At 35.4% G+C, this 26,071-nt stretch overlaps 1 protein-coding gene across 2 annotated transcripts in view; it reads right to left on the reverse strand.

Moving 5' to 3' along the window:
- Positions 1-1,038: 1,038 nt before the first annotated feature.
- MN1 (MN1 proto-oncogene, transcriptional regulator) overlaps positions 1,039-26,071 on the reverse strand; it is a 48,571-nt gene continuing 23,538 nt past the window's right edge. The window contains exons 2-3 of one of the 2 annotated variants that reach the window (XR_011921402.1): positions 16,314-16,418; positions 8,259-8,357 (exon numbers count right to left, since the gene is read on the reverse strand). Coding sequence is in view for 1 of the 2 variants with exons in the window: in XM_072415451.1 (XP_072271552.1) it covers positions 8,173-8,357 (185 nt within the window). In the remaining variant the exon portion in view is untranslated. Of the gene's footprint in view, positions 8,358-16,313; positions 16,419-26,071 lie in introns of both variants that reach the window. The other variant, XM_072415451.1, reaches the window with a different exon arrangement.

Consider the following 26,071-nt stretch of genomic DNA (forward strand, 5'->3'; position numbering starts at 1 on the left):
ACAAAATTAAGCATGTGTACAGCTGCTCCCTGATATCATTCATAAATCCAACCTGGTGAATCAATGGAAAACTGAGCAGGGAGGACTGCTGGTATTTCCTATGTAGAAGGACAGAGCAGGGTTCCACTCACTCCCTATTCCCTCTTCATTGGACTAAACTGTACTGTGTGTACAGTGGTCATTCATTCTCCCATCACTGGTAATGATAGGAAAAGATAGTTTCCAGTAGCAGAAATCTGACATATGTACATAGCCTGGGTTTGTACTCTTTCCCAGATTAACATCATTGTGCATACATTGAATGCTATGCATGGAAGTCAATGTCTTTGAAGAAGCCAGAAGAAATATTCTAAAGAAAATCATACCAATCAAACACTTGACCAATAAATTATCCCCATGGGAATACACCTCCAGGGATTCAATGGACAAGCATATTTTAAAGGCCAGTACCAGTAAGCAACATGAAGTTTTTAAGATTGCTGCTTGCCAACATTTACATTTAGTTTTCCAACTTTGCAAGCAGTGAACACCTACTTGAATGTCATCCTTAGTTAGAGTAACAAGTAATCCTTATTTTGTAATAATACAAAATATGTAACAATACTTACTCATTATCCAACTGGAATATTGTAGGTGGAGCGCTGACAAAGCATTGTTGAACCAAGAAAAAGTGTGCTACCAGAAAAATCTTTTGGAAGTTAAAACAACAACTACTGTATGTATATATTTGAAATGTGTATTTAGCTGCAGTAGCTATACAATCCTTCAAATGCAACTTTGAAAGATGAGGACCTTAAGTGTTGATTGGGTATTGAGAGAAGAAAGAGCAGAGTTATCAGAAGGATGAGATCTTTTATCTGCTACCCTCACTGTTTAATTACAGGCTGCAGGTCAGGCAAATGGGTGTTATTGTTTTATTGTAAGCCAAACGACAATTAGGGTCACAAAATCGAAGGAAGGACTGAAAAAAAAAAAAGAATCCAGTTCAACTGTATATTTAGCTAGGTTCTAGCTCTTGCAGCAAAACAGACACGCGTATCACCATTAACATCATATTTATTGTTATTTAGCTGTTTTGTAAAACATATACATATATATACAATATGCATGAATACAGAAGACTGCACTTTACATATTTCTGTTAAAAAAAGAAAAATAACACTCGGTTTTATGAGCTATTGTCACAGTCTTCCAAACAAGCATTTAAAAATGAATTTAACAATAGTCAATAAAAGATTACAGATTGCTAAACACACAGCAAAGTAACATTTCCATATTTTACATGTGCAATACATTTGAAGAAGAGTTCGCTATGCAGTTATGATTACCAGTGTTTTTCCCCATCCTATTAACCAAATCCTATGGAAGAGAAATTGCTCTTATATGATTTAAAGCTGTACTATTTGTGAGTCACGGTACATGAAATGACTGCTAAACCACAGTTCAGTCTGACAAAGTAAAATACTAAAACAATATATGATATATTCATTAAAATTATCCATTTTTGGCACCTTAAATTTTGTTGTATGAAAAGATTTGAGCTACAATTTATGTATAAAAAGGGAAAAATACAATTGCAGCTTCTGGAGAAATGTGACAACCTGTACACTATACATTGGAGTCAAATATAATGGATACAAAATAAAATATCACCTGAACCTGCAAAACATAGTTTTTATTAGTTTAACATATATTCATGTTGTTGTTTCCCCTCTCTGACTGGTGTGCTACATGGCAGGACAAAACATGTTTGGGTTGCTGACTATAAACTTGCAGACTCAACAAACAGTAAGGGTATAAACATGGCTTTTGGGAATATTTGAGATTTGCACCCTTTAAACCAGTATTTATTATTCATTTTATGTCTGTATAAGAACACATACAGCCCTCTTGTTCAAATCTTTCTCACTGACATGTGTGACCCATAGATAGAGAATGTGATGCCTGTGTAAGCATTCTATAGACAACAGTGAATAGCTGCAGATGTGTCTAAAGGCTAACCTTAATAATAACTTAAACAATTCCATATGACTCAAAGAAAAACTCAAAAGTCTGTATACTATTTCACTGCCTTAACACATTACCTTTGTATGAAAAATAAGAACTATTTAAGAAATATTCAAAAGACAACTTTGATTAACCAAAAGCGTTTAGAAATCAGAAGCAATAGCCTAGATTTACTGAAGTTCAAGACTGGAAAAAAGACCATCGTAAGAGCACCTTGGTGATTCAGCAAACCTGGAATAGGTTTTTGAAATCGCTTTTGTGATAAATCAGTGTTCCCATTTTGTTTTCATGAACCAAACTGTTACTGCACTGTTATTGTACTTTCAGCAATTCTCACTAATAAAATAGCAAACAATTTTGAAGCAATCCCTAGCAGGTTTGCTGGGTCACCTTGGTTTACCCATTATGGCCTATCAGGCCCAGTATGTATCACCTGCCTCTCTATACTAAAAAAATGAATATTACTTATATGTGTTTACTACGCATGCATAATGGAATTTATTATGCCAATGGTGTATTTTGACAATGCAATGGTCTTGATGTAGAAAATTCTAAGAAAAGCAAATATAGCAGCCATTCAGATTCCAATTGTTGTCTAGATAAAACTCAAAAACAAAATCTGTTTGTTTGTTATGAGTAGACCCACTTTCATTTTCAACAGTCTAAAGAGGTATTTATTTTCAGAGAATACTAGTAACAAAGATAATCTCCTTAAACGTAAAGTTTATTAAAATCTCTAAGCATTTTCTAGAAATAATATTTAATTTAAACTTATAGCTACTAGATTTAGAAATTACATATCTAAAAATAAAGATCCCTATCTTGGTGACGCAGCAAAGTAAATGCATAATGCGCTGTTGTGTAATAAATATAGATAGCTGGTACAGGCGACATCTTAACTTAGTCACTTATCCCCTTGCAAAGAATCTTTCACCTAGTTTAGTAAATAGGTTGCAAAAATTATATTGCATAAAATACCCAATCGAATGCAAAGAACTATAAAAACTGATTTTTTTGTACAATTGAAAGGCTAAAGTCAACAAAGCTTTATCTCATTCTTTGATAATGTGAATTATCCCTATTAAAGACCAATTGTCTTTTTTTACTGGACCAATGTATATGTAATTAGAAAATGCCATGATTTAAACCAGATCTGCCATAAAAAAATTAAGATGTGTTTACAAAATTGTAATGGACCAAATCTAATGACTGTGTAGAAGTCAAAGTGATAGGCTGTTTCTAATTTCTATTAACCATGCCAATACAAGATAGTGGTTGGAAGATTCAACTGGCAGACAATAGGTTCTTGGAACAATGGTAGCATAGATGTGTATACTCATATCAGACAAACATGCATGCTTCTAAACTGATTAAATTCACAGCCCTGGTGCTGGCTTTAACCCAGAACAATGGCAACCAGCTGGCTAAATCCGAGCAGAAGATTGGGTAGGCAAAGGTCATCAAGGGTCTAAAAGACATACAGTCATTTCTCAGCCTGGCCTTTATTGGATTCAGCAAAGGTCACCTCACGTCCATGGGCCCTTTTCACATCTTTGCTACTATTACAGATTTGGCCAAAGTGTATGGTGAGAGCGGTGCAAATAATGAAGAAAACAGTAAATATAAAGTGAACACTTTGCGGGGTGATATTTCACATACCAAAGACAAGCTATTCTTATATTTGGAAAAAGGTAGGACAGAATAGTTAACATAAAATGTCTGCTTTAATACATGGAAGATTTAATATTATTTTTATGCAAGCAATTAATTATCTTTTTGTTAATAATAAATGTGACTATACAAGTGATATAGCAGACTGTAAAAGCACTTTAAAAATCATCAAATTTCACTGCAACTTTGGTGTGCCATATATATATATATATATATATATATATATATATATATATATATATATATATATATAGCCATAATGGTGCAGTTTCACTTTATTTTATTTCTTTAAATTTTTTTTTTGTACTTTATAAAATCCTGCTCTATTTGGAAGCAATAGCCTTGAAAATAAATATCTGACTATTTCATATAATTCTGTATTTTAATTCATGCAAGTATAGTCTTGTGCTTATTGCAAAAACAACTCAGTGACACATTGCAAACATATAGCAACATATTATTAATTGCAATATTAATAATGATAATGTTCTTATTTGTTTATTTGGCTAACTCAGCACAAGTGAAAGAGCACCTTGTGTGTAAATAACATATTCATGTAGTCTGCTATGGGTTAGATAGAATGTAGAATTCTTTTAATAACGAGAATGAAAAATTTTCATTTCACTCTAGGTCATCCATACAAAAAATACACTATTTTATAGAAATAGAACATGATTTCATGGTAAGCTATGGATATATTTTTGGTATTGATAGCCTATATAATTTAACCCATAAATGGATTCTATTAACTTTATGACCAATGTAAAATGAATTTTCTGAAAAGGAAACTGGTCCTCACAACCTTTGATTAAATGTTTAGGCTTTCCAGGTTCTAGCTTGAGAAACAAATTAATAATTAAACCAGTATTCCCTGTAGTGATATGGAATGGTGTTAAGGGTGATCTTGTATTGCAGTTTGGATGCAGATAAATTGGTCATAGATTAATGAGTCCACAAGCTGAGCTGTCCTTGTTCACAGATAAGATGATTGGTCAGTTTTCCAGTGACAGGCAGTGAACCCGGCTTGATGTTTCATATTGACTGGTGAAAATGATGGCAAGTAATGACAATGCATTGACTAGAGGGAGCAATGTTCACCATTCTGACATGCAGCACAAGGTGAATAAAGTGTTCAGCACTGAGTTCCTACAGGCATTTCATTATATGCTAGCACATAAAAAAATCTGTACTTTGTTAGCATTTTCAACATGATTCCTATACTGTTACATAATGCTAATGGCTGAGTTGTTATAGAGTCATAATAAAACCCTAAAATATATTGGGACAAAGTGAAGTAACCCATAACAAACAAGCACTATCCATTGCTCCCCGAAAAAAATAAACATAGGAAAAGTGTATCCTGCTCTGTGTTAGCACAATGTAATGTTCTTTTACTAAATAGAGCAATCTGGCACCCCAAGGTCACTGCCATACTGCCATGTACTAATACAATCATTTAACAGATCCAAACAAAAGATTTTGATCAAGAATTTCCAAATGTAACATAAATCATGAAAACATAAGTACATTTATTGTATGATGGCCATCTTAGACATTTCAATAAAAAAACAGGAATGTTCCTAGTTTGAAGTATCAGGGCATTTCCTGTATGAGAGTTATAATGAATATACTATGAGCAAGGCCAAACCTTCATTTTTCTATGGAGAAGAGTAAAGTGTCACATGTCATGTCAGTGTGTGTTAAACCACACAGTACTGAAGAGTGTTCAGGATTGTTCTATCTAAAAGGGGTCTAAAAGTGACTCAGTGAGATTTGGCTATAGGTTTCAAGTAACTCTCATTCCAACATCAGACCAAATGCAGGCCATTTTCTAAACAGGCAGGCTTCGGTACTGAGAGAGAATGAGTACGCTTGCTCCTTTCTAACACACGCATCATAGTGATGGACAAATGGAAACTTGGAAGGGTGTGAAGCAAGCTCTTACACTACCTGGAAGTGTCCAAGCTTTACCATTTAAAATTTCTCCATAGCAAGTGAATGTGTAAAGGTGACTCTACAGCATTTAAGACACAGCAGATTGTAAAACTTGCCCAACAGCCAATGGTGTTTTTGGTCAAGAGAATGCCATAAGTGACACAGCTACCTAAGTTGTTATAAGCAAGGGCTGAAATAAAGAAAACCCCATTGAATACATTTAGCTTTTCATTTTACAAAACATCTTTAAACATTTGAAATGCAGGAAAAACAAACAAACTAGAAGGTTTTCCTTTAGAGATGAACTCTTTTACAACCGGGAGATCATCTTCACCTCCAGGCTTCACTGCACAGTTATGTCTATCTGGGTTATTTGAAAAATCTCTTACTTTTTCAAGTAATATCATATTCTCAATTTAATAACCATTGAACATACACTGACTGACGGTGGTATTTTTTTCATTTACGTAATTTCTTATGAGATTATTCATGCATGGTAAAACCCCCCTAATTTAAGAGATTGGAGATGAAAGCACAGCAAACTGCTTCTTTAGCATTACTTTAAAATGTCATTATGAGAAATGGGTAATTTTGAATTATTCTAACAACCATGGCCAAGATTATAAATGAATATTTAGCAAACATATATGAAAATTTAAAATCTGCAAAGGTTCTCTTTGGTTGGAAGACTTGTTTGCCATTTTATTGCCAACACTTCTAAAGAAAACATTCAACCAGTTAATTTCAGATTACGTGTATCAGTAGGTAATTCCATGTTTATTTTAAATTTTGATCTAAAAAGACTTGCCAACAACTGCATTGCCAAAGGCCAGACACCTTAGCAAGTTTTCTATTTATTCTTCTGTTAACCAGGTGCTGGTGTCTGCTGGAAGTCTAGTGATTGTGGTAACCTATGCTGTGCAACATGGGGAGGTCTGGAGAAGAATATTGATTTTGCACAGATAAAATGTCCTTGGAAACTGAAATGACATTTGATGTATGTTCGTGAATGCTCTATGTGTACCATAGAATATGATTTACATGTCCAGAGCTGAAGTTTGCATGCAAATGAAGTGGAGAGGGGAAAAGTCTGAAATTGAGATCATTCTTTTAAAACGGTGTTAACACATAGTATGGATGTTATATGTCAATGATATATGCAATGTATGTTGCACCCAGCCACTGACAGAACTTTTGGCTCTTTCAACTGATATAGTTTTTCCATAGCATTTCTATCAGGGAAGACTTTCTCAATTGTTGTACAAGGTCTGTATACTTTTTTTGATAATGAGAGTAAATACAATTTTAGAAAGTTTTAAATTTGAAAAACTTTAAATTTAGGTAAACCCTACCTGATCTACCTAACCATCATATATTGGTTTATAGGTGTGTGCCTTCCTGGTTCCATTAAAATCAGCACAATCAAAGGGTAAGCCCAGTTCTTTTACATTGAATGTTCATAGCTTTTGATATTACAAATTAAATTTTCAGCATAAAGTTTTTTTAGTATTGGTGAAGTTTGCTAATAAAGAAAGTAAGCAAAGTCACCATGTTACTAAATAAATAGATGAAACATGTAACCTAATTTAATTAATAAAATCCCCAAAATACATACACTTTACAGATCTGCACAATAAATTCTACAACAATAAAACAAATTGAATGAATATTTTAACAGATACCAGGTAATGCTTTGGCAACAAACCATTCCCCAACCATCTAATGGGGAACATACCTTCCTCATCAGGCTTTTTTAGTAAAGCAGTATGCAAAACGATAATGATAAGTTTAAAGTTGCTAATCATTAGTTTGCATTTTGCCTTATTGAAAATGCCCACACTGATGTTCAATCGGTGCTGTCATGGCAACTGGAACAATCAGAATTAAGAAATCAACGGCCATGATTTATGGATATCTACCTTACTTTTGTAAGGTATTTATTTTGTAAGCTATTTATTTTGCAAACAGGTTCCCAACAATTTAATGTATAAAAACATACAATTCTATGTGCAAAATAGCTGTGAATATGAACATTAAAAGTCATCAGTCAAACAGAAAAAAAATAAATAAAAGCCTCATTGGTTAAATGTGGGATAACAAAAGATGATCAAATATTCAGTTCCCTTTGTTGTGAATCAGCCATGGCCAAATACAATATAAAATTTTAATTAGAAACATCAACTTTCTTTTACAGAAACGTTTTTTTTCTTTTTACTAGAAATATTTTTATGTAGCATGAACAAAAGCAGAAAAGAAAATACATATACATGTTTAACATACAAAAGCCCTTCTCTAGCCCAGACAAACCATATGTCAACTTTACAGGGAAATATCTTAAAGAAAAGAAAGTATAATATGTGCTGGATGATGAAGAATTAACACTGGTATCATACTGTGGCAAAAGTTTCAAAAATATGAGGTTTATTTCAAACTAACCCTTCCGAGTCCAAAAGCCACTAAGCAGGTACCAACCTAAAAAAAAAATATATTAGTCCACCTATAGTTAGCGGCCTCTTAGGAAAGTAAACCAAAAAAAGAAAAAGTTTATTGTCTCATTTTTCATGTCAGGGCAGCCACAAAAGTTCCAAATCTATTGGAAATGTCAGAATGAAGTGATCTCCATGTAGGTACAGGAGTCCTACCCTTTGACTCCCCAATGTCATCTGTGCAGTGAACTGATAGGCACTGCAAATGGCTTCCATTCTGTGCCGCTGCTGAGGTCTTGTTCTGGGGAAGATCGTGGGCTGTAGGGAAACAATGAGACAAAAAATTAGCAACTCTCTCAATGCATTGTGATAAAAATGTAACACTTGAGAAACAATTTGCAATATACTTCTTTCACCTCCTTCATATTATGAGTCAGACAATGATCGTCAGCAGTCGCAAACATAATAAATAGATCTCCTGACCTTTGCATTCAATCATTTTTTTGTGTTTGGAAAAAGAAAACAGTTGTTTGAATTTATTTGATTCTTTTATTTTTAAGACCGACACATTTTTTTTATTCTTCTAGAAACAATGTAATTCTAAAGCAAAAGTGTATGGAAACCTTATTGCTATTGACATAAGATATCTTGTAAACTCTTTACTATAGACAAGTAGGGGTTATGGAAATGTGGAGGGGGATTAGCATAGGTCTTTTTAATTTTTATTCCATCAGCAATAATGTAGGCAGGGCTGACACCATTTGCTTAGGCGTTCAGGGCTTTGTTGTCAAGTCACGGATGGCAAGAGCATGGATAACATACAGAAAAATGTGCAAGTATTCTAAAGATGTATGAATTATGTAGTTTCTCAGCATTTTTTTGAGACTGGTGATTTTAAATTTTTCTCCATCTATATATGTGAATACCCACATTGATATCCTTATTTAGATTAATGATTTACTAAAGATGAGTTTCTCAAGCCCAGTAAATATTTTATCAGTTCAAACTGCCAGGTAAAAAAAAGGACCCAATATCTATAAAAGAAGGTTAGAACATTCATCAATAACCCCAATCCTCAACAAGGTATAGTCAGGTTACCTCCCTACTGCAGGACAGTGTGATGACATCACTCTCTGGCTAGATGACATCACTGCTCCTCCCCATGGAGAAGTGTTCAGACCTGGTAATTGGCTGCTCAGATCTGTCACATGGGGAAGAGGTTGCATGCTTGATGGAGTAGGGCTCAAGGTGGTGCATAAAAAATATTTTCCCATTTTAGCCAGTTAGTAGTCATTCACCTGGCCCTCAAGCCTAAAAACATTAGTATTAAGTATATGCTTGCTATACTAAGCTGACACAAGGAAGGTGTATGTTTTGAATGTGGCTATCTCTAATCAAAGCTGGCTTATTTTTATTCAACCTCAATATTTCAAACCCTCAGGATAATTACAAAAAAAGTTACTGTATACTGTGGGTAACTATATTTATCTAAAATAATACATGTCCACCAATTACATCCCCATCAAGAGAACCCAAAATTTTTAGGTTGATGTAATCCTTTGGGTGAATCAATTGCTGTATGTATAACAACATAATGTAGCAAAGCGTCATGATGACAGGGCACTGGGGTATCTGGGGTTATCATAGGTGGTAACAGTGCTGACATGGCACTTGTGCAATCAATTATTTCTTCCCAGGGAGGCAAGACACACTTACAAAAATATATCCAACCCTATGGTAATTTAAAAAAAATGATAACACAGTTATACTAAAGTGATTTCAGAATATGTAGATTGTTCTGTTATTAATTCTACATTGATGCAGAGAGGTTAATAAAATGAAAACACTACCCAAGAAAAAAGAAACAGGTCACTGCTTTGTGCCAATAAACAGTTAATGTATATGTAAGTTTAAAGCATTTGTTATCTCAGAGGCAGCAGTGATAAATTCATTTTACCGCATCTTTTAAATATGCATGGCATGTAATGTAGCATGGAACTGCAAAAGGGAAGGGAGGCCTGAGATAACAGGTTTACAGTGAGAGATAGCATAAGTACTTCTGCTTTTCTGCTCCAATGAACTCAGTGAAATAAGGATTCCAGAAAAGGCTTGGGAAGTGTACTTCAGTCATATTTTGCTTAACAAGATGAACTTGTGATTATACTGCCACATCAAAAAGGGGAAAAATATCTTGTTTCTTTGGAAAAAGAATATACCGTACATTTAGAGAAATAGAGTTTACCCATTTTTTTTAGAAACCTATGAGGCTAAAAAGCCATATGTTTTTTGAATTACTTTGCAAAAAGATAATCCTATTTATTACAATATCTACACACCAATACTATACAAAAACATTATTTTTTCTGAGAAAAGAACCATGACTAGAATTTCTTGGTCTTCAGTGACCCTTTCTTGTATGGAAGAAGAATACATTTCCATAGCAAAGTACAGCAAATCTTTACTTTGCTTACTAAATAATGCTAACATTTGTATAGCACTCTTTTCCTGTACTGTCCAAGGCCCTTGTATGTTTTTTTTGTATCAGAGGAAACCCACACAAACATGGAGAGAATATACAAACTCCATACATGTAGCTAGTGTCTTGGCTAGGATTCAAACCTGGGACCCCAGCACAAAAAAGTGCCATTGCAAAGCGAGGGTCTTCCAATCGTTTATTTAAAAACCTATATTTTTTCATTTATGCACATGATTGGGTCTCAAAATGAGCAGTTTTACCACTGTCACTAAGATGCCTGAACAGAATGTAATCCTTTAGTAGAAATGACTTCTCTTCATTATTCACAAGAACAGATGATATAAGTAGCGTGTGTTGGTGTGTGTATTTAAACTCACAAGCATGCACCAACAGAATCCCCTTATTACAATTTATATCACCCCATTATTTACAAGAATAATATCAGAATATTTAAACAAGCAAGCAAAGGTGAATTCCAACAAAGAAGCATTGATAAGCAGAGCATGGAAAAACAAAGTGTTGCTATTAAGCTTCAGTGATGGTGTTTACCTATGCTGATAACTTATCAGTAACAGAAACAAGAAGATACTGAAACCACAGTACAATATTAAAGCAGTTTCTTACCTAAACAGATGTTTGATTTTGTCTAATAAAAAAATAGGAGTGTCTAATAATTAGTTGCATGTACAAATAAAAGCATAGCAAAACAATATTTTGCAAAATGTCAAATGCAAGTTGTATGGAAAAGAAATGAAATGACATACTGTAAGGGCAAACAGCAATCCTTGCGACCTGATTGCACCTATACTACTGCACAGTTCCACTAAAATTATGGTAGTTTTTGCCAAATAATTGGAACAGATTGCCAATTGTTTCTCTTAAACATATCAACATCATGATCAAACACAGGTATGACATACAACTCATACAACAATGTTAAGGTGCGTACACACTTCCAATTTTTATCGTTCCAATCGAACGACGAACGATCGATTGGGCAAAAAATCGTTCGTAAAAAAGTAACCAACGACGCCGATGAACGAGGAAAGTCGCTGGAAACGAACGACCGGACCGACGGATCGGATTGGACGACGATCGTTGAACATCGTTCGTGTGTACGGTCGTTCGTTGATCGTCCATGTTCAGAGCATGCGTGATGAACGAACGTCCGTCACTTTCCTGTCGTGCACATAGTTCCTCTATCGCTCAAACGATCGTATCTATTGTGTGTACAATATCTACGAACGATCGTGTCGTTAACTCTATGTGCAGGATCGGTGCTATACGATCGTTCATATATATCGTGCATGAACGTTCGTCGTTCGTTTTCCAACGATAATAATTGGAAGTGTGTATGTAGCTTAACAGTAAGTTGAAAAGAACACACAGATGCCTTTTTAGAAGGCATGGCTCTAAGTACAGGTTTATTTTCCATGTGAATACATTGGGCCTGATTCATTAAAGCTTTCCAAGGCTGGAGAGTATACACTTTCATGAGTGAATCCAGGTGATCCAGGACCTGGAATGGATCTGGGCCACTATTGAAAACATTTGCAAACAAATAGCAAATGGCTTTTAAGAAATCCATTCCAGGTTTGCTTGATCCACCTTTGAACGTGTATCCTCTCCAGTCTTGGAGAGCTTTAATAAATACGTGAGTCCTTAACAAAGCTCTCCGAGACTAGAGAAGTTAGACTATCATGGGTGAACCTGGTTGATCCAGCAAACCTGGAATGGATCTGGTTCAGAGTTGAAAACGTTTACTAACAAATAGCAAAAGATTTTGAAAATATCCATTCCAGATTTGATGGATCACCAAGGTTCCCCCATGATAGTCTTATCCTCTCCAGTCTTGAACATGGATACATCAGGCTCATTGCATGTATACTTTGTATGTATATATTATGTCAGTACATTTTTCTTTTAGTATGAAAGAAATAAAATTTCTTCCAGATTTTTTTTTTTGTTGTATATGTCCTGTTTGGAAGATTTCCTGACCTAAATAAATGACAAGTAGAAAGTGGAGAGATTTCCTTAAACAGTTGTCCCCATCAGAAAGATCTATTCTAATTAAATATTCTGGTAAAAAAAAATGGCTTCCCCTAACTATCTGTTCCACTGCAGTGGTTTTTTCTGACATTCCTTCTGGTGAACAGTGGATATGTATATTAAATAAAATATTGGGAGAAGTTGCAAAAAGGAATTGCTATTCTTGAAGTTAGGTTACTTATTATTTATAATCTTCAGCTGTAGACATAAACATTACCAATTAGCATTCTAGTATTATTGAAGAATAAATATTTAAAAAAATGTTCCTGGGGTAAAAAGTATGGATGTGATCAGATACTAAGCTTGGTACACATACATATTGCAGCTTTATCAAATAACTAAAGTTTCAATACGGTGCATAATACTGAGGTCTACACATTTTGCTAGGCTTTGTGTGCTGTTTTTGTCACATTATATCACAATCAAAGGAGTGGACAATGGAAAGAGTGCAGCCTTTTAAAGGTCTGGTGAAGAATCAGCTCCCCTCTTTCAGCTTGCTGGCGAGATTAAAGTGACAAACAGGAGGTGAGGATCCTTAGAAAGGCTACTGGCCTGGAGGCTCGTCCCTTACACTTCTTCAAAGGCTCTGACAAACCGTCAGCTACTGCTCCTTGGCTGCCCATACCCTCACACAGCATGAGTCCAGTGTGCAACAGCCATCCCTGATAGGCAACCAAGCGTGAACCGTTCTGCTAGCGATCTTGTAAAGGCAACATCACTTTATTTGGATCATATATCCAAGCTGGTTTATTGGGGACCTTGTATCATATACCAATTAACATAGTTAGCCACTGCATATCTGTTTAGTTTATTTACAAAGCATTTTTACTTTACCAAGAATGAATCAAAGGACAGTCGTAACACAATTTCCATTGCCTTAGGACAGGTTACATTTTTTTTTCTCTTTGACAAATCTACAACATGACAGCATGACATATTGGTTTCGGCAGATATGTTTCCGTCTACATGTATCAAAAAGCCAGACTTATTTTATTTTAAGGAAGGCCTTTGAACACATGCAAATATTTTGATATGGGCTTATATGTGTGCATACTATGGCTTCAGAGCAAAAACTAGGTTCATGCAAATAAATGGACTTTGCTGCATTATACAGTTGCTTCAGATTTGCTCTTTATTGTCTGGGTTAAGAAAAGAGGAACTAAGGTTGAATTGTTACTATCAACAACCAAATAGACTTCATCATCAACAATAAGGATATCTAGCTTGTAGAGACTATGGGCCTGATTTAATAAAGCTCTACAAGGCTGGAAAGAATACACTTTCATCAGTGAAACTGGGTAATCCAACAAACCTGGAATGGATTTAATGGAAGTCATTTGCTACTTGTTAGCAAATGTTTTCAATCCTGGTTTGCTGGATCACCCAGCTTCACTGATGGAAGTGTATTCCCCCCAGCCTTGGAGAGCTTTAATAAATCAGGTCCTTCAGCTTTTCTTATTGTTTTTCATTTTTTTTAAATTTACCCCAACAGCTTTTAGCTTTGGTGCATATGTTCTAAGGAAAACATCAATAGGCATAGTTCAGAAATTCTCCTTATTTATGACTTTTCTAAACCGATGAAAGATTAAATCTGATAGGCTTAAATAAACCCAAATATCAACATCCTGTCCTGAAACATCAACATTCAAAATCAACATTATCCAGAAACAAAAATAGTAGGTGTTTTTCTCTGTATCTTAATGTGCTTAACACCTCTTTATAGTATAAAAATGAATACCAAAGTCATGTCGGTCAGGAAAAGCGATGATAAGATTTTAAACCCAGCAGAATGGTGACTGCATCTGATTATATGGTTGTACTTTCAGACTACAATCTACTGCCCAATATGACACCAGTGAGATAGGCAGAGTATTTCTGGAATCATTCTTTAATGCCTAAAACAAATATTCACAATAATAGAAATTTTAAAGGTGCTGCTTCCGCTCATTAAAGTCTCATTAGAAACAAGAGAAGGTCTTGGTGCAACAGAGGTCAGAAGGATGTCACCCTGTCCATTGTTCATATGGTTGAAGCCCATCTATGACTAATATAAGTATGATCATGCTCCATGAAAAGGCCAACTTTATTCATATGACTGGCTTTCAAATAAAAAAAAGTGGGCACAGATCCCCTCACTGCCTTACGATTGGACAGAAACGGATCAGACACACTCACTAATTATCAAATCTGTTTCATCTGCAGTCTCTTCCCATTAGTATGTTCCCTGTTAGCACATGTGCATGAAGTAGAGCCTGATTGGCTCTCAGTGCTCCTGCCCCCTCCTGATCCCTGCCGTATAGGGGATAACAATTATATCAAGACAGTGTCAGGTAGTTATGTTAGTTGTATATACCATTGCATTTAATTATTTTCTAAATACATAGCTACATTAAATAGTATTTGTTTTATCTGCCTGGAGTTCAAGCTCAATAATAATTTATTAGGCTAAAAACAGCCAATACCTATTTATGCTGAATCTAGCCCCTGCAGATTACAGAATACACTAAAACTATTTAGGCATGTGATATATGCATTGCTGAAAACATGACATAAAACAATGCAGAACCTGGATTAATTCAATCCAATTTAGCAACATGTGCTCTGATTTCTAAAGGTCTGCCTGAGTTCTAAAAAAAAACAGCAGAAGTATTTTCATTTTCCATAACATGACAGAAAATCATTGCTGATATGATTTATCGAAGAGTATAGTAACAGGTTTCTAGCAGATGTGGCTATCAAGTAAACTGGTGATCGCAAATAAATCCTGACAGCGTATATGGTCAGGATTCCCTCTGTAAAAGCATTACATAATGAACATTACAGTATAGATTATTGATTGTCATGATGTAGGATGGCTTAACATTAAAAAAAAAAGCTACAACCATTTCCGCAGTCACTAGTGAGATGTACAAAATGCCTAACTGTATACTAACGAACACATCGAGGTACTTTCATCAAACCAACCAGCATCAGTGATTGCTGACAAAGCAAAATATTTTATACATTAACCTCTTGTTTTACATCAGGTTCTTGGTATGCTAGTTTTTTTCCTAGGGCTGATAAAATATGCAAAACTCAAAAATGTGCACAACTGTTTTCTTATATTTTAGTAGGAGTTAATTTTGTTTTGTACTCATTTTTGAAAACTGGATGCCCTCTACCAAGAACAAACCTGGAACGTACTGGAGGTCAAGTCTGAACAAACTATGAATGTGAAATGTTTATAACAACACATAACTTACACTTTTCTAGGTGTAGACACAATGGAAGTTTACATCACTTACAAATGAATCAGCACTGGTGTACCATGGATGGCCAAGTTCCTAGTTCCAGTGATTTGATAAAACTGTTATCACTTCTAATAAGGAATTGTGCAACTGTTAATCTGGAGGCTTACACATTTCCACCCAGGATCCAATTGGAAGTAGAAATATTATCACCAAACCAAAAATAACCCTCAGCAGCAGTCTACATTCAGACACATGGGTTGGAATGGGACCTTTGCTGTCCTTTGTCTATATGCCCTTGTGTTGATGGCACCTTTGGTTTCTTGTTACAGTTCTTCTACTGGGTCAAACAGCAGCAAAGGTACCATGACGTCAAAATTTGGCTTCCGGTTACAACACCAAAAAAGACAAAAACATGACTGCAAAATGTCTATCATACACAGGGAACTAGCAGAACAATTGGAGATTCTGATACCTGTGATCATAACATCAACAGTCCCATTCCTGTTTATTTTAGGTTACCTTGAAATATTTCTCAATCCTCTTTAGGGCATCCTTGTAATTTGTATTCGCAGAAGTAGCAAACTCCAGCTAGCAGCTACACAGAACCCTAGCAAATGTTCTTCCCTAAAATTAAAAGGAGTTCAATCAATTTTACCAGTCAGCACAACAGGATGAAATATAGAACTGTACTTCTACTACAAGCATAGATTCTTATCACATACTTATTTTCCTGATGTAAAATCGAGATGCAGATACAGATGTTGTAATATTTTAATCTGTCTGTTCAAGGAAACTGTGGGCATTTTGATAAAGGCTTTTTTCTCTTTAAAGTCTTTTCATTTTAGTAGATACATTTTAGGGGTTATCTCAAGGTGGATGTGTGTAATTGCCAATTACAAAACTCTGAAAAGATAACCGATATCAATGTGTGATTTCTATATCACAGTTCATTTTCACTTAATATAAAATAAAAAAGGCTGTCAAACCCATAGCTCCCTCCCTACGCCATGCACATGTAAACATTTTAATTCATATGCACATTCTTGTTCAGCTTTATAAAATAAGATGATGTGGATTTTTGTTATTGACATATATGGCAGTGGAGTCTACTAAACATGCTGCAGCGTTCACAGGCTGATTGCTCTTATAGTCTGAAAATCTAGCTATAGAGTCATAGAGGAGGGAGGGGTGTCTGTATGTATTCAGGTGACTATATTTGCTATAATAACCAGAGATCCTGATATTCTGGTCTGTGCTCTAGAATATAAGACCTGCACTTCTGGTATCATGGTAAATATGAAATCTTTACTGCACATCCTTTTTTATTTTATTTTTTAAACCAAATTAAAATAAATAAAAAACATTATAAAAAACTAATTTTAGGTTAACGCCTGACCACCACACCTATATGAGTCCACATTAACACAACCTTAAGTTAGAAACACCTGAACTAAATACTTTAGAGGGGTTTCTACATACTTTTGGACATATCCTGTATGTATATTTTCCTAAGGGTTGAACTTGATGGACTTACGTCTTTTTTCAAACTAACCTACTATGTAACTATGTATACAGTACATATGCAAAAAAACTCAAACCAAATAAACTACCCTATTAGGAAAAAAATCCACTGCCATTGAAGATAAGAATGCATACTTGGTTGTACTGCAAATGTGCAATATATATAAAAAAATAATATGATCATATTTTAGGGGTTAAACTTGTGTTTCCAATGCAACCAAGTAGTAGAGTATATCTTATAATTAATTTCAGCTTGGACACATACATGTTACACCTAAGCTTGGATAAAAGAACAAACAGATTTGACAACTCATCCCTTTAATTACTGTCATATCTATGTTGTACAGGTTTAGTCAACACCTTACCTGCATCAGCCACAGAACCTGTTCAGTTCATATATGTCAGTAATTAAAAGTGATAAGTCAGCAAACTCGATCACGCCATGCCAGGAATAGACTGGGATGAGTATTTGATGCTAAGTGTGCAGGAATGAGTACTAAAGAAATACACCTAAAAAATTAGATTGGGTTCTTACAGGAACTTATTACTACCCTTAATATGCAGTCCATATTGTGTTCATTTGTGGCCTATGTTTTAGGGTTATGTTGGATATAATAAAGTGTGAGCACAGGGAACAATACACTGAGTGCCAACAATAATAGGCATCTTCTACCCAAGACCTGAGAGGGTTTAGGCTGAAGAGGCAGTTGCCTTAGGCTAAGAGGAGCGTGAATACACAAGGACGTGCCTCAGCAGCCATCGTGACAGCCAATTCAGTCTGCAAAAGGCTGCAGAATAATTTACAGGCTGCTACTGTCTGTAGCCTGTACAGTGGGTGTCTACCCATTCCAAATAGGAAGTAGCAAATAACAGTCATGACAGATAGGGCAGCAAGAGGTTCATAGCAGTAAATTCTCACTTCATCCATTTACAAGTACTGTGGACATAATGTGATGACTGAATGTAAACAAGGACTACAGCCTGTCATTGAAATACAAAGTTTCTATTGTTTTAACGGACAGCTCATTATATTAATAGTCATTGTAATGGATAAAACTGAATGATACAGCAACCTTACAATAAAGGTTTATTGTTAAAAAAATCTCAGCAATACATGTCATTATCACCTTTATACAGCAGCACCATAGGCATTAACAGGACAATCTGATCCTCCATTTAGACTCCTTCACACATGGGATTGTCATAGACAGACCTATACATTGCTTGCAATATTTGATTTGCTTACACACTGCCATGCTATGTATCAAAGATTTTGTCAGCAAATTTGGCAATTGTCAGATCTTTTGTTTTTGGTGCTTATGGCTTATTGGCTCTATATGACCTGAAAGAGTTTAAGGCAAGCCTCCCATGGCTTTCAGCAAGAATCCCTCCCTTACTATTAGATTATTAGGTCTATACATTATACATCCTTATAAACAGCTTCTCTGTTGTACTTTATATCTGGTCATGAACACCAATGCACGCCATTTCTGCTTCCTGTTCTTGCAGTATAGGTTTCTACGTCAGCTACACTCAAAGAATGTGAGGAGCAGTCAGGGCTGATAACGCTAACACTGACAGAGTTGCAGCACAAGACGTGGCAATATCATGACATCACCATTCAGACAACTGGAAAGCACAGCTCAGGGCCAACAACACTGGCACCAAAAACAATGTGGCAACGTCAAGACATCACCATTCAATTGAGTGGAAAACATAGCTCCCAGGGCTGCCAGTGCTGGCACTGACAATGATGTGGCAACGTCAAGACATCGCCATTCAGACAATTGGAAAGCACAGCTTCAAGGGTCTACAACACCGGCACTAATAGGATGTGGCAAAATCATGACGTCACTACTAGATGAGGGGAAAGCATAGCTCCCAGGGCCGATAACGCTGCCACCAGGTTAGTGACATTTCCTACCTGACAAAGAAATGGAGGCCACAACAGAAAGACTGGCAGGATCTGTGTGTACTTTCTTAAAAGTAGGGCAAATTTAAATAATGGAGAAATACTTTCAAACCATAGATTTTGCCCTGGAGTTCTATATTAACTATATTATAAAAATCTGTCTACACAAGAAGAGAACTCTCAACAAAGGTAAGATGACAGATCCATCTTCCCCTTATAAGCAGTTGTGTACAATTTCTGTGGAGGAAGGCTACAATTGCTCATTAATTGCACAGACTTTACAAAATGTTAAAAAAAACCTCTGCAGACAAGAACATACACATGCAAAGATCATTATACCTCAAGAGGACTTACCTCCATTACCCATTTATAGCTAGAAGAACATAAATCTTTGTATAGCTTGCCTTAATCATCCATTGTATGAGCACCAAACAGCTACGGCTGTGCCAAAGATAGGCAGATCCCTCAAGAAATGGAGATCAACTTCTTGTGACAGTAATCACTACAACACTGGATAAGATGCAGCATCTTAATGTCGCATTGGTGATGTTAAATCATGGCCCACAAACTGCAATAGAATAAATAGCACTTCCATATATAACGTTTAAATTTTTACAAGTGGTAACAAGGTATTTATTATTCACCTGTTAACCTTTCTAACAACATATTTGGAAATCAATGCATGGAACGGATCTGACTATAGCCATCGTGTCTTATCTGTTAACAGCATCTACAGACATTTAACTACAGTACTGGGAAAGATATTATCCATAAATATCTGATAGCAGTATGACTGATATAAGGATTACTATCCAAGGTATTACAGTATATTTCTTCATAGACATTTAACACCAGGTCCACATAGGTGTAAGTGTGTCACCTCGCGTATATTACACTATAATCCAAGTAGTGTCAACAGGAGGCTTTAACACACATGTATTATTGTGCTCATAATGGGCCTAAACTCCCTGGTTAATGAACTGTGTCAAATGTAAAAAGAGATTTTCCTCCATCTAAACCAGCTGCAAAAACAGCTTTCTCTGCCTTGATACAAAGACACTATCATCTGATGTCTCATAAAGTAATATATAATGCTCAATGGCTACAAAAACAGCATATGTACTGTAGTGATAACAACAACAGACACAGCATGATCGCACAATTAAAATGATGTCTTGTCCCACTACCACAAACTTCTTCCTAGATAAATACCACATATTAGAATTCATTTGCAGAAGGAGTTTGCAAGAATGTATTGTACAATTACTTTGCCGCAGTAACTTCACATTGTCTTTGCTCTGGGAAATATGAAAATATCCCCGGGGGATGCCAGAGTTAATATGACATGTCATCTATACAACTTGTTGACCCACAGTTAAAAAAAAAAAAAAAAAAAAAAAAGCCTTTGACATTCGTCCCGAATACTGGTCTTTCCATAAGCATAGACAATGAAATCAGGACAGCTTGTGGAGGGGGGTAAGGTTAGAGGTGGCACTGTGTACATAGACACATGTGACTGCTGATTGATCTGATTTTTACTGACTGGATCAGGTGACAACCATTCAATGAATTTTATATAATAAATTAAAGTGAATCTAAACCAATATATATTGCAGTTTATCAATACTTGGGTGCGGTGGCTGCATTTGTTTTCTTTTTTCAAAGCTTATTTTCCCTAATTTGAGTCTAATAGTTCTGCAAGAAACACATATATTGTCCTAAAATGCTCATTCAGCATACTGTATCAGGACAACAGTAACATAACAAGTGTACAGACCTTCTTTTGTCCTCAACATAGAGTGGTGTGCTCTTGTATTCCTTAGAGCTAAGAAAATATACATGTCAATAGTTAGCATAGACAATTTACCAGCTGACAAGATTTCTGGTAAGATCAACAGGATTTCTAGTTTCTGCAGATACAACCAAAGCTATTAACAGTATACTTATATATAAGGAACCATTATGTGGAGCAGGAAAAACGTTTTCTAAACGTTTGCCTTAGCAAACTATTCCGTAACTCTTTCACTGCCAACAAGGAGACATCATGTGATAAGATAGTGATACAGCCCCCACAAAAATCTATATTAGAACAAGTAGTCCATCGTATACCCTAAGCTCATATTTAGAAGTCTTATTAGATATATAAATGTATGTATGTATAACACTCATGTATAAATTTTTATTAAAAACTCAAACACTGAGGGCAGGGGTCGCTTCTAGTATTAACAATTGTCAAAGCATGACTTAACTTCCTCGTATATATTTTAGACACAGGAGTAACCAGGATGCCATGCAATCATTGGTATATAATGCAAGATCTGATGTCAATCAAATACTTTGAGTCAGCCATTCGGCAGTGCAGCCAATCTCACAGAATGTGTATTCTAGTTTGTGCATGTGTTTCTTTTCATTATTCTATTTTACTACTACAGTTTAAAAAGCTTCTATTTAAACCAAAGAGTTATTATGCAGAAATAGGAGTGGGCCATATCAGTTCCCTTTGATCCTAGCTTTCATGAAAGTAAAATATTTTTGTACATCTAAATACAAATATATTTATATATATATATATATATATATATATATAACAGTTTAAAAAGCTTCTATTTAAACCAAAGAGTTATTATGCAGAAATAGGAGTGGGCCATATCAGTTCCCTTTGATCCTAGCTTTCATGAAAGTCAAATATATTTATATATATATATATATATATATATATATATATATATATATATATATATATATTGGGTTATATACTCTTAAGATTGTAAGCTCTTTTGGGCAGAATTCTCTCCTCCTCTTGGTTGTCATTTGCAACCCCTATTTAATGTACAGGGCTGTGAAACATTTTGGCACTTGAATATCAATATAGTATGATATAAATATATATATATATATATATATATATATATATATATTTATATCACCCTCCCAAACAAGCAAAGTTTTATATATATATATATATATATATATATATATATATATATATAAAACCATATACACATCCCTGCTCTAGTCTAGTATTTGTTTGCACAATGTAACATAATACAATCCAATGTCTAAAATAATGGTGTCTTCTCAGATTGCCAATACAGTGTAAATATAGAATGAAGGGTGCAGTGTCACATGCCATATATGAGGCAACTGAACAAGTTCAGCCAACTCTTTAAGGAAACAAGGGCTTACTTAGGGGTTAAATCATTTTGGACAGTTCCCAAACCAGCTAAAATAAATATATGTATTTTTTTAAAATTTAAAATCAATAAGTCAGCAGATCCATTTCCTTTACATTGCTACACTTTGTAAAAAAAGAACACTAAGCATGAGGCAAAATACACAGTTGAAATACATACAATGTTTAAATTGTTTCACCTGCCAAAGATTTGTTATACTGTTCAGCCAATCCTGAGATTCACTCAACCTGCCAGGTAGGGAATAATATTTATACCATTATACCAATATTTATAATATTTAACCAAACTTGGTTACTGAATTCAAAGTGTATCTAAAGCCCAAAAATGGAATATATTCTGGCATATGGGTCATTAGATGTAGAGTTGGAATTTGATTTTTTTTACAGATTTTCCTTTTATTTTTAGCTTGTTATCCTGTACGTAGCACACTTCCTGTCCTTGGGTAACATCATGTTTCTATGGAGAGCTATGGTTGCCACCAAGGCTGGACATTAAACATATCATCTCCATGACAGGGGGAAGGGGATAGGTAATTTACAAAAAGTAAAAAAAAAGACCTTTACTTCACACAAGAGCAAAACGCACAGTTTCATTTCACTTACGCAGCTCACTGCATGATACCGGGTGCATTTTACCAATGCATTACCCTTTTACAATGCAAGGCTTGGTGATGGAGCAACCATGTACTAAGCCAGGGGTTTCAAACTCAAATACACAGTGGGACAAAATGAAAAACTTGGACAAAGTCACAGGCCAAACTTGGAACTGAAATAGCACCGCTACTACAATTCCCTGCGTCTTTAAAACAGTCCAATGCGGGTCCACGCATAGGCAGAGAGGCCGCTGGTCTATAGATGCATGTCGGGAATGTCGGTCTATAGATGCATGTCCGTAATTGAAGTAAGGGCGCTATTTCAATGTAGCGGCGGGTCAGCTGCAATTCATATTTAGGATTACTTTGAGGGACAAAAAAAGGATGTTATGGGCCAGATTTGGCCCACGGGCCAGAGTTTGACACCCCTGTACTAAGCCTAAGTGCTGTCACTTGGGGAGGGTGTGCTTAGCTCTAAGCAAATGATGACATTGCATTTTCAGAATGCTTTGTTGAAGCACAGAGAGCCTGTTAATGTACAAAAGGCCACAAGTGTTACTGCATAAAGGTTTATTTTTAAGGGTCTATCTAGAACTGTGTGCTAGGACACAACAGACCTAACATAACCCGTGGCTTTTCAATATTCATTGGTGGAGTTATCCAAAAGAAGGCATTTCATTACTAAAATGACTAAATACACTAAAACCTCAGCATGCATAGAAAAGCTACAACAAAGTTAGACAACAGTGAATGTGGTGAGTGTGAATGTCCACATTGACCAGAATGTGATGTATTTCAGTTGTGATTTCCTATGCAATGGCCAGCATTACCAACCAAGTAAAACTGTGTATAGATGCTCATCATTCCGTATAATTATCCATTAGCATCATAAACCCGGCAATCACCTAATGTTTTCTTTTCAGGGATAAGCCTGTAAACAGAGATTACTTTTGAACACTCTCTGGACGATTCAAGCAATTTAGACTGTTCACAAGTGTCCTAGCGTGGTAAAGAATGCTCCCGTATCACTTAGTATCTATTCTTGGAAGATGATCTGTTTAGCTATTCAGATCATCACTGCAAGGAGGTCACAGACATTTGGTTTTATCGCATTCATTTTATTACTTTTGAATATTAATAACAGCTTGAAAGAACCATAATGTGATATTATATTTGTTGTTAAAAGGCGAATGGCTTCTGCTTGTAAAACCAATGGGTAATATTATGCAGAAAGCAAATCCATCAGAACATTTAAGTTTGCATATTATCCAGCTTGCACAGCTGACGTTTGGCTTGCCCGGGTTGGGGAAAGCAGCTGGGGTGGAAACAGTTAAGCTCCAGAACACGTTTCAGGTTTCTCACACTGGGGTAGTAGCTGCCTATGACCTGATACCCCGCCTTCTGCATGACCCTTGACATTTCCACTCTGCTTCTCTCCTGCAGACACACATATACACAGAACTCCCAGACAAGGGAGCCAGGAATAAAAGATGCCTGAACAAAACAATTTCTCTTAGACTAGTTCCAACACATCATTTTACAAAACGTTGTGGTCAGGACTCCAGCACACCTTTGGGCTTGAGGGAAGGCCGGAGATCAACATGGTTTACTGGAGCTTGTGAAAGTGGATACACTTCTTTTGTTGCTTTTGGTGTCTCTTCTAAACCTTCTGTGTTTTGTGGTCCAGGTTTGGTAACCTTGTGGCATTCCAGAAATACCAGATACTGAAAAGTAAAGCCCCACAAAGGAACTGCAATGTTTTTACTCTATACAAAAAGAGGTGTACATATCCACACTCTTAACGTAAATAGTAAAACACTAAAAACACCACAGATTTCATCAGCACAACATTGGTTTTGAGAAGGTATTAAATAAAATGTAACTAGATGTCTGGGTTTAAAATGGTTTTCTTTTCCATTAATATAAAAAAAAATGATTTTGTATGCATGTAACACTGGCTATTTAGCCACATTGTTTGGATAATATTAAAGCTGGACATGAACAAAGAGAGGGCATGTGTGCAGGCTTCTCTGACTACCGAAAGAGCTTTCTTTTTGCAGACATTTCTATGAACATATAAGCTTAGATAGCTAAAAAGGGAATTTTTATGTCAAGGTAGGAGGAAGCAAAATTAGGGCTCGTGCTGATGAGTATTGTTTGAAACACACATCAAATGCAAGTCAGAAAAATGCCATTGACTTTAAAGAAGCAGTACACATGGTGGATCAGATGCTGCGTTCGGCCTGCTCTCCATTGAGTTGTAGGTTTCTTTGAAGCATGTCCTGCTGAGGGGCATTATAAATGCAAGCAAATTCATGCCTTTTCTGTATTTGAATGCAGCTGCATGAATCTAAATGGAAAACGCCAATAATATAAACCCTTAGACATCTCAAGTACTGGCTTATTTCAGCAGAAGCTAAAAAACAAATATTTAAAATGATTTAAAACCCAATACTATTTGCACTTTCATGACTTTAGGTGGGGAAATTGGGTGACATCCCCATAGGATCCCATACCTTCCCGTCAAATGCCACAAATACTAAATAAAACAATTATATGAGTTTAGGCTAGAGTTCACTGCATTAGTGGGTGTAAGACCGGTAATGCATTTGACAATATAAACTTTAGACAGACTTATTGTTTTGACACAGAATATATCCTTATATTATAATATTTATAATATATAATATATTTATAATATATAATATATTAATATAAATACCCTAACAATAATATTAAATGGGTCTTTCTATTAATACATACATCTGAAAATAAAAACAATTGGTTCTATTAACATTTCTTTCTTGTGCTGATATTGAAATATGTTTGAAAGTATTAAAATGATAAATTATTAATTTTTATGTGTATAGCAATCATCTGTATACCCTGAGTATTTACTGGAGTATTTTATTTTTTAACTTTCTTCTTACTGCTAAGCTAATTATAGGTGTTCAAACAAGGGTAAACATTAGTTGGAAAGGATGAAATATGCAGGATGAAATATGCATAATAAACAGCCAACAAACATTAGACATTAAACTTGCCAAACTCCAGGAAA

The sequence above is a fragment of the Pyxicephalus adspersus genome, chromosome 6, assembly GCF_032062135.1.
Source record: "Pyxicephalus adspersus chromosome 6, UCB_Pads_2.0, whole genome shotgun sequence".
NCBI lineage: Eukaryota > Metazoa > Chordata > Amphibia > Anura > Pyxicephalidae > Pyxicephalus > Pyxicephalus adspersus.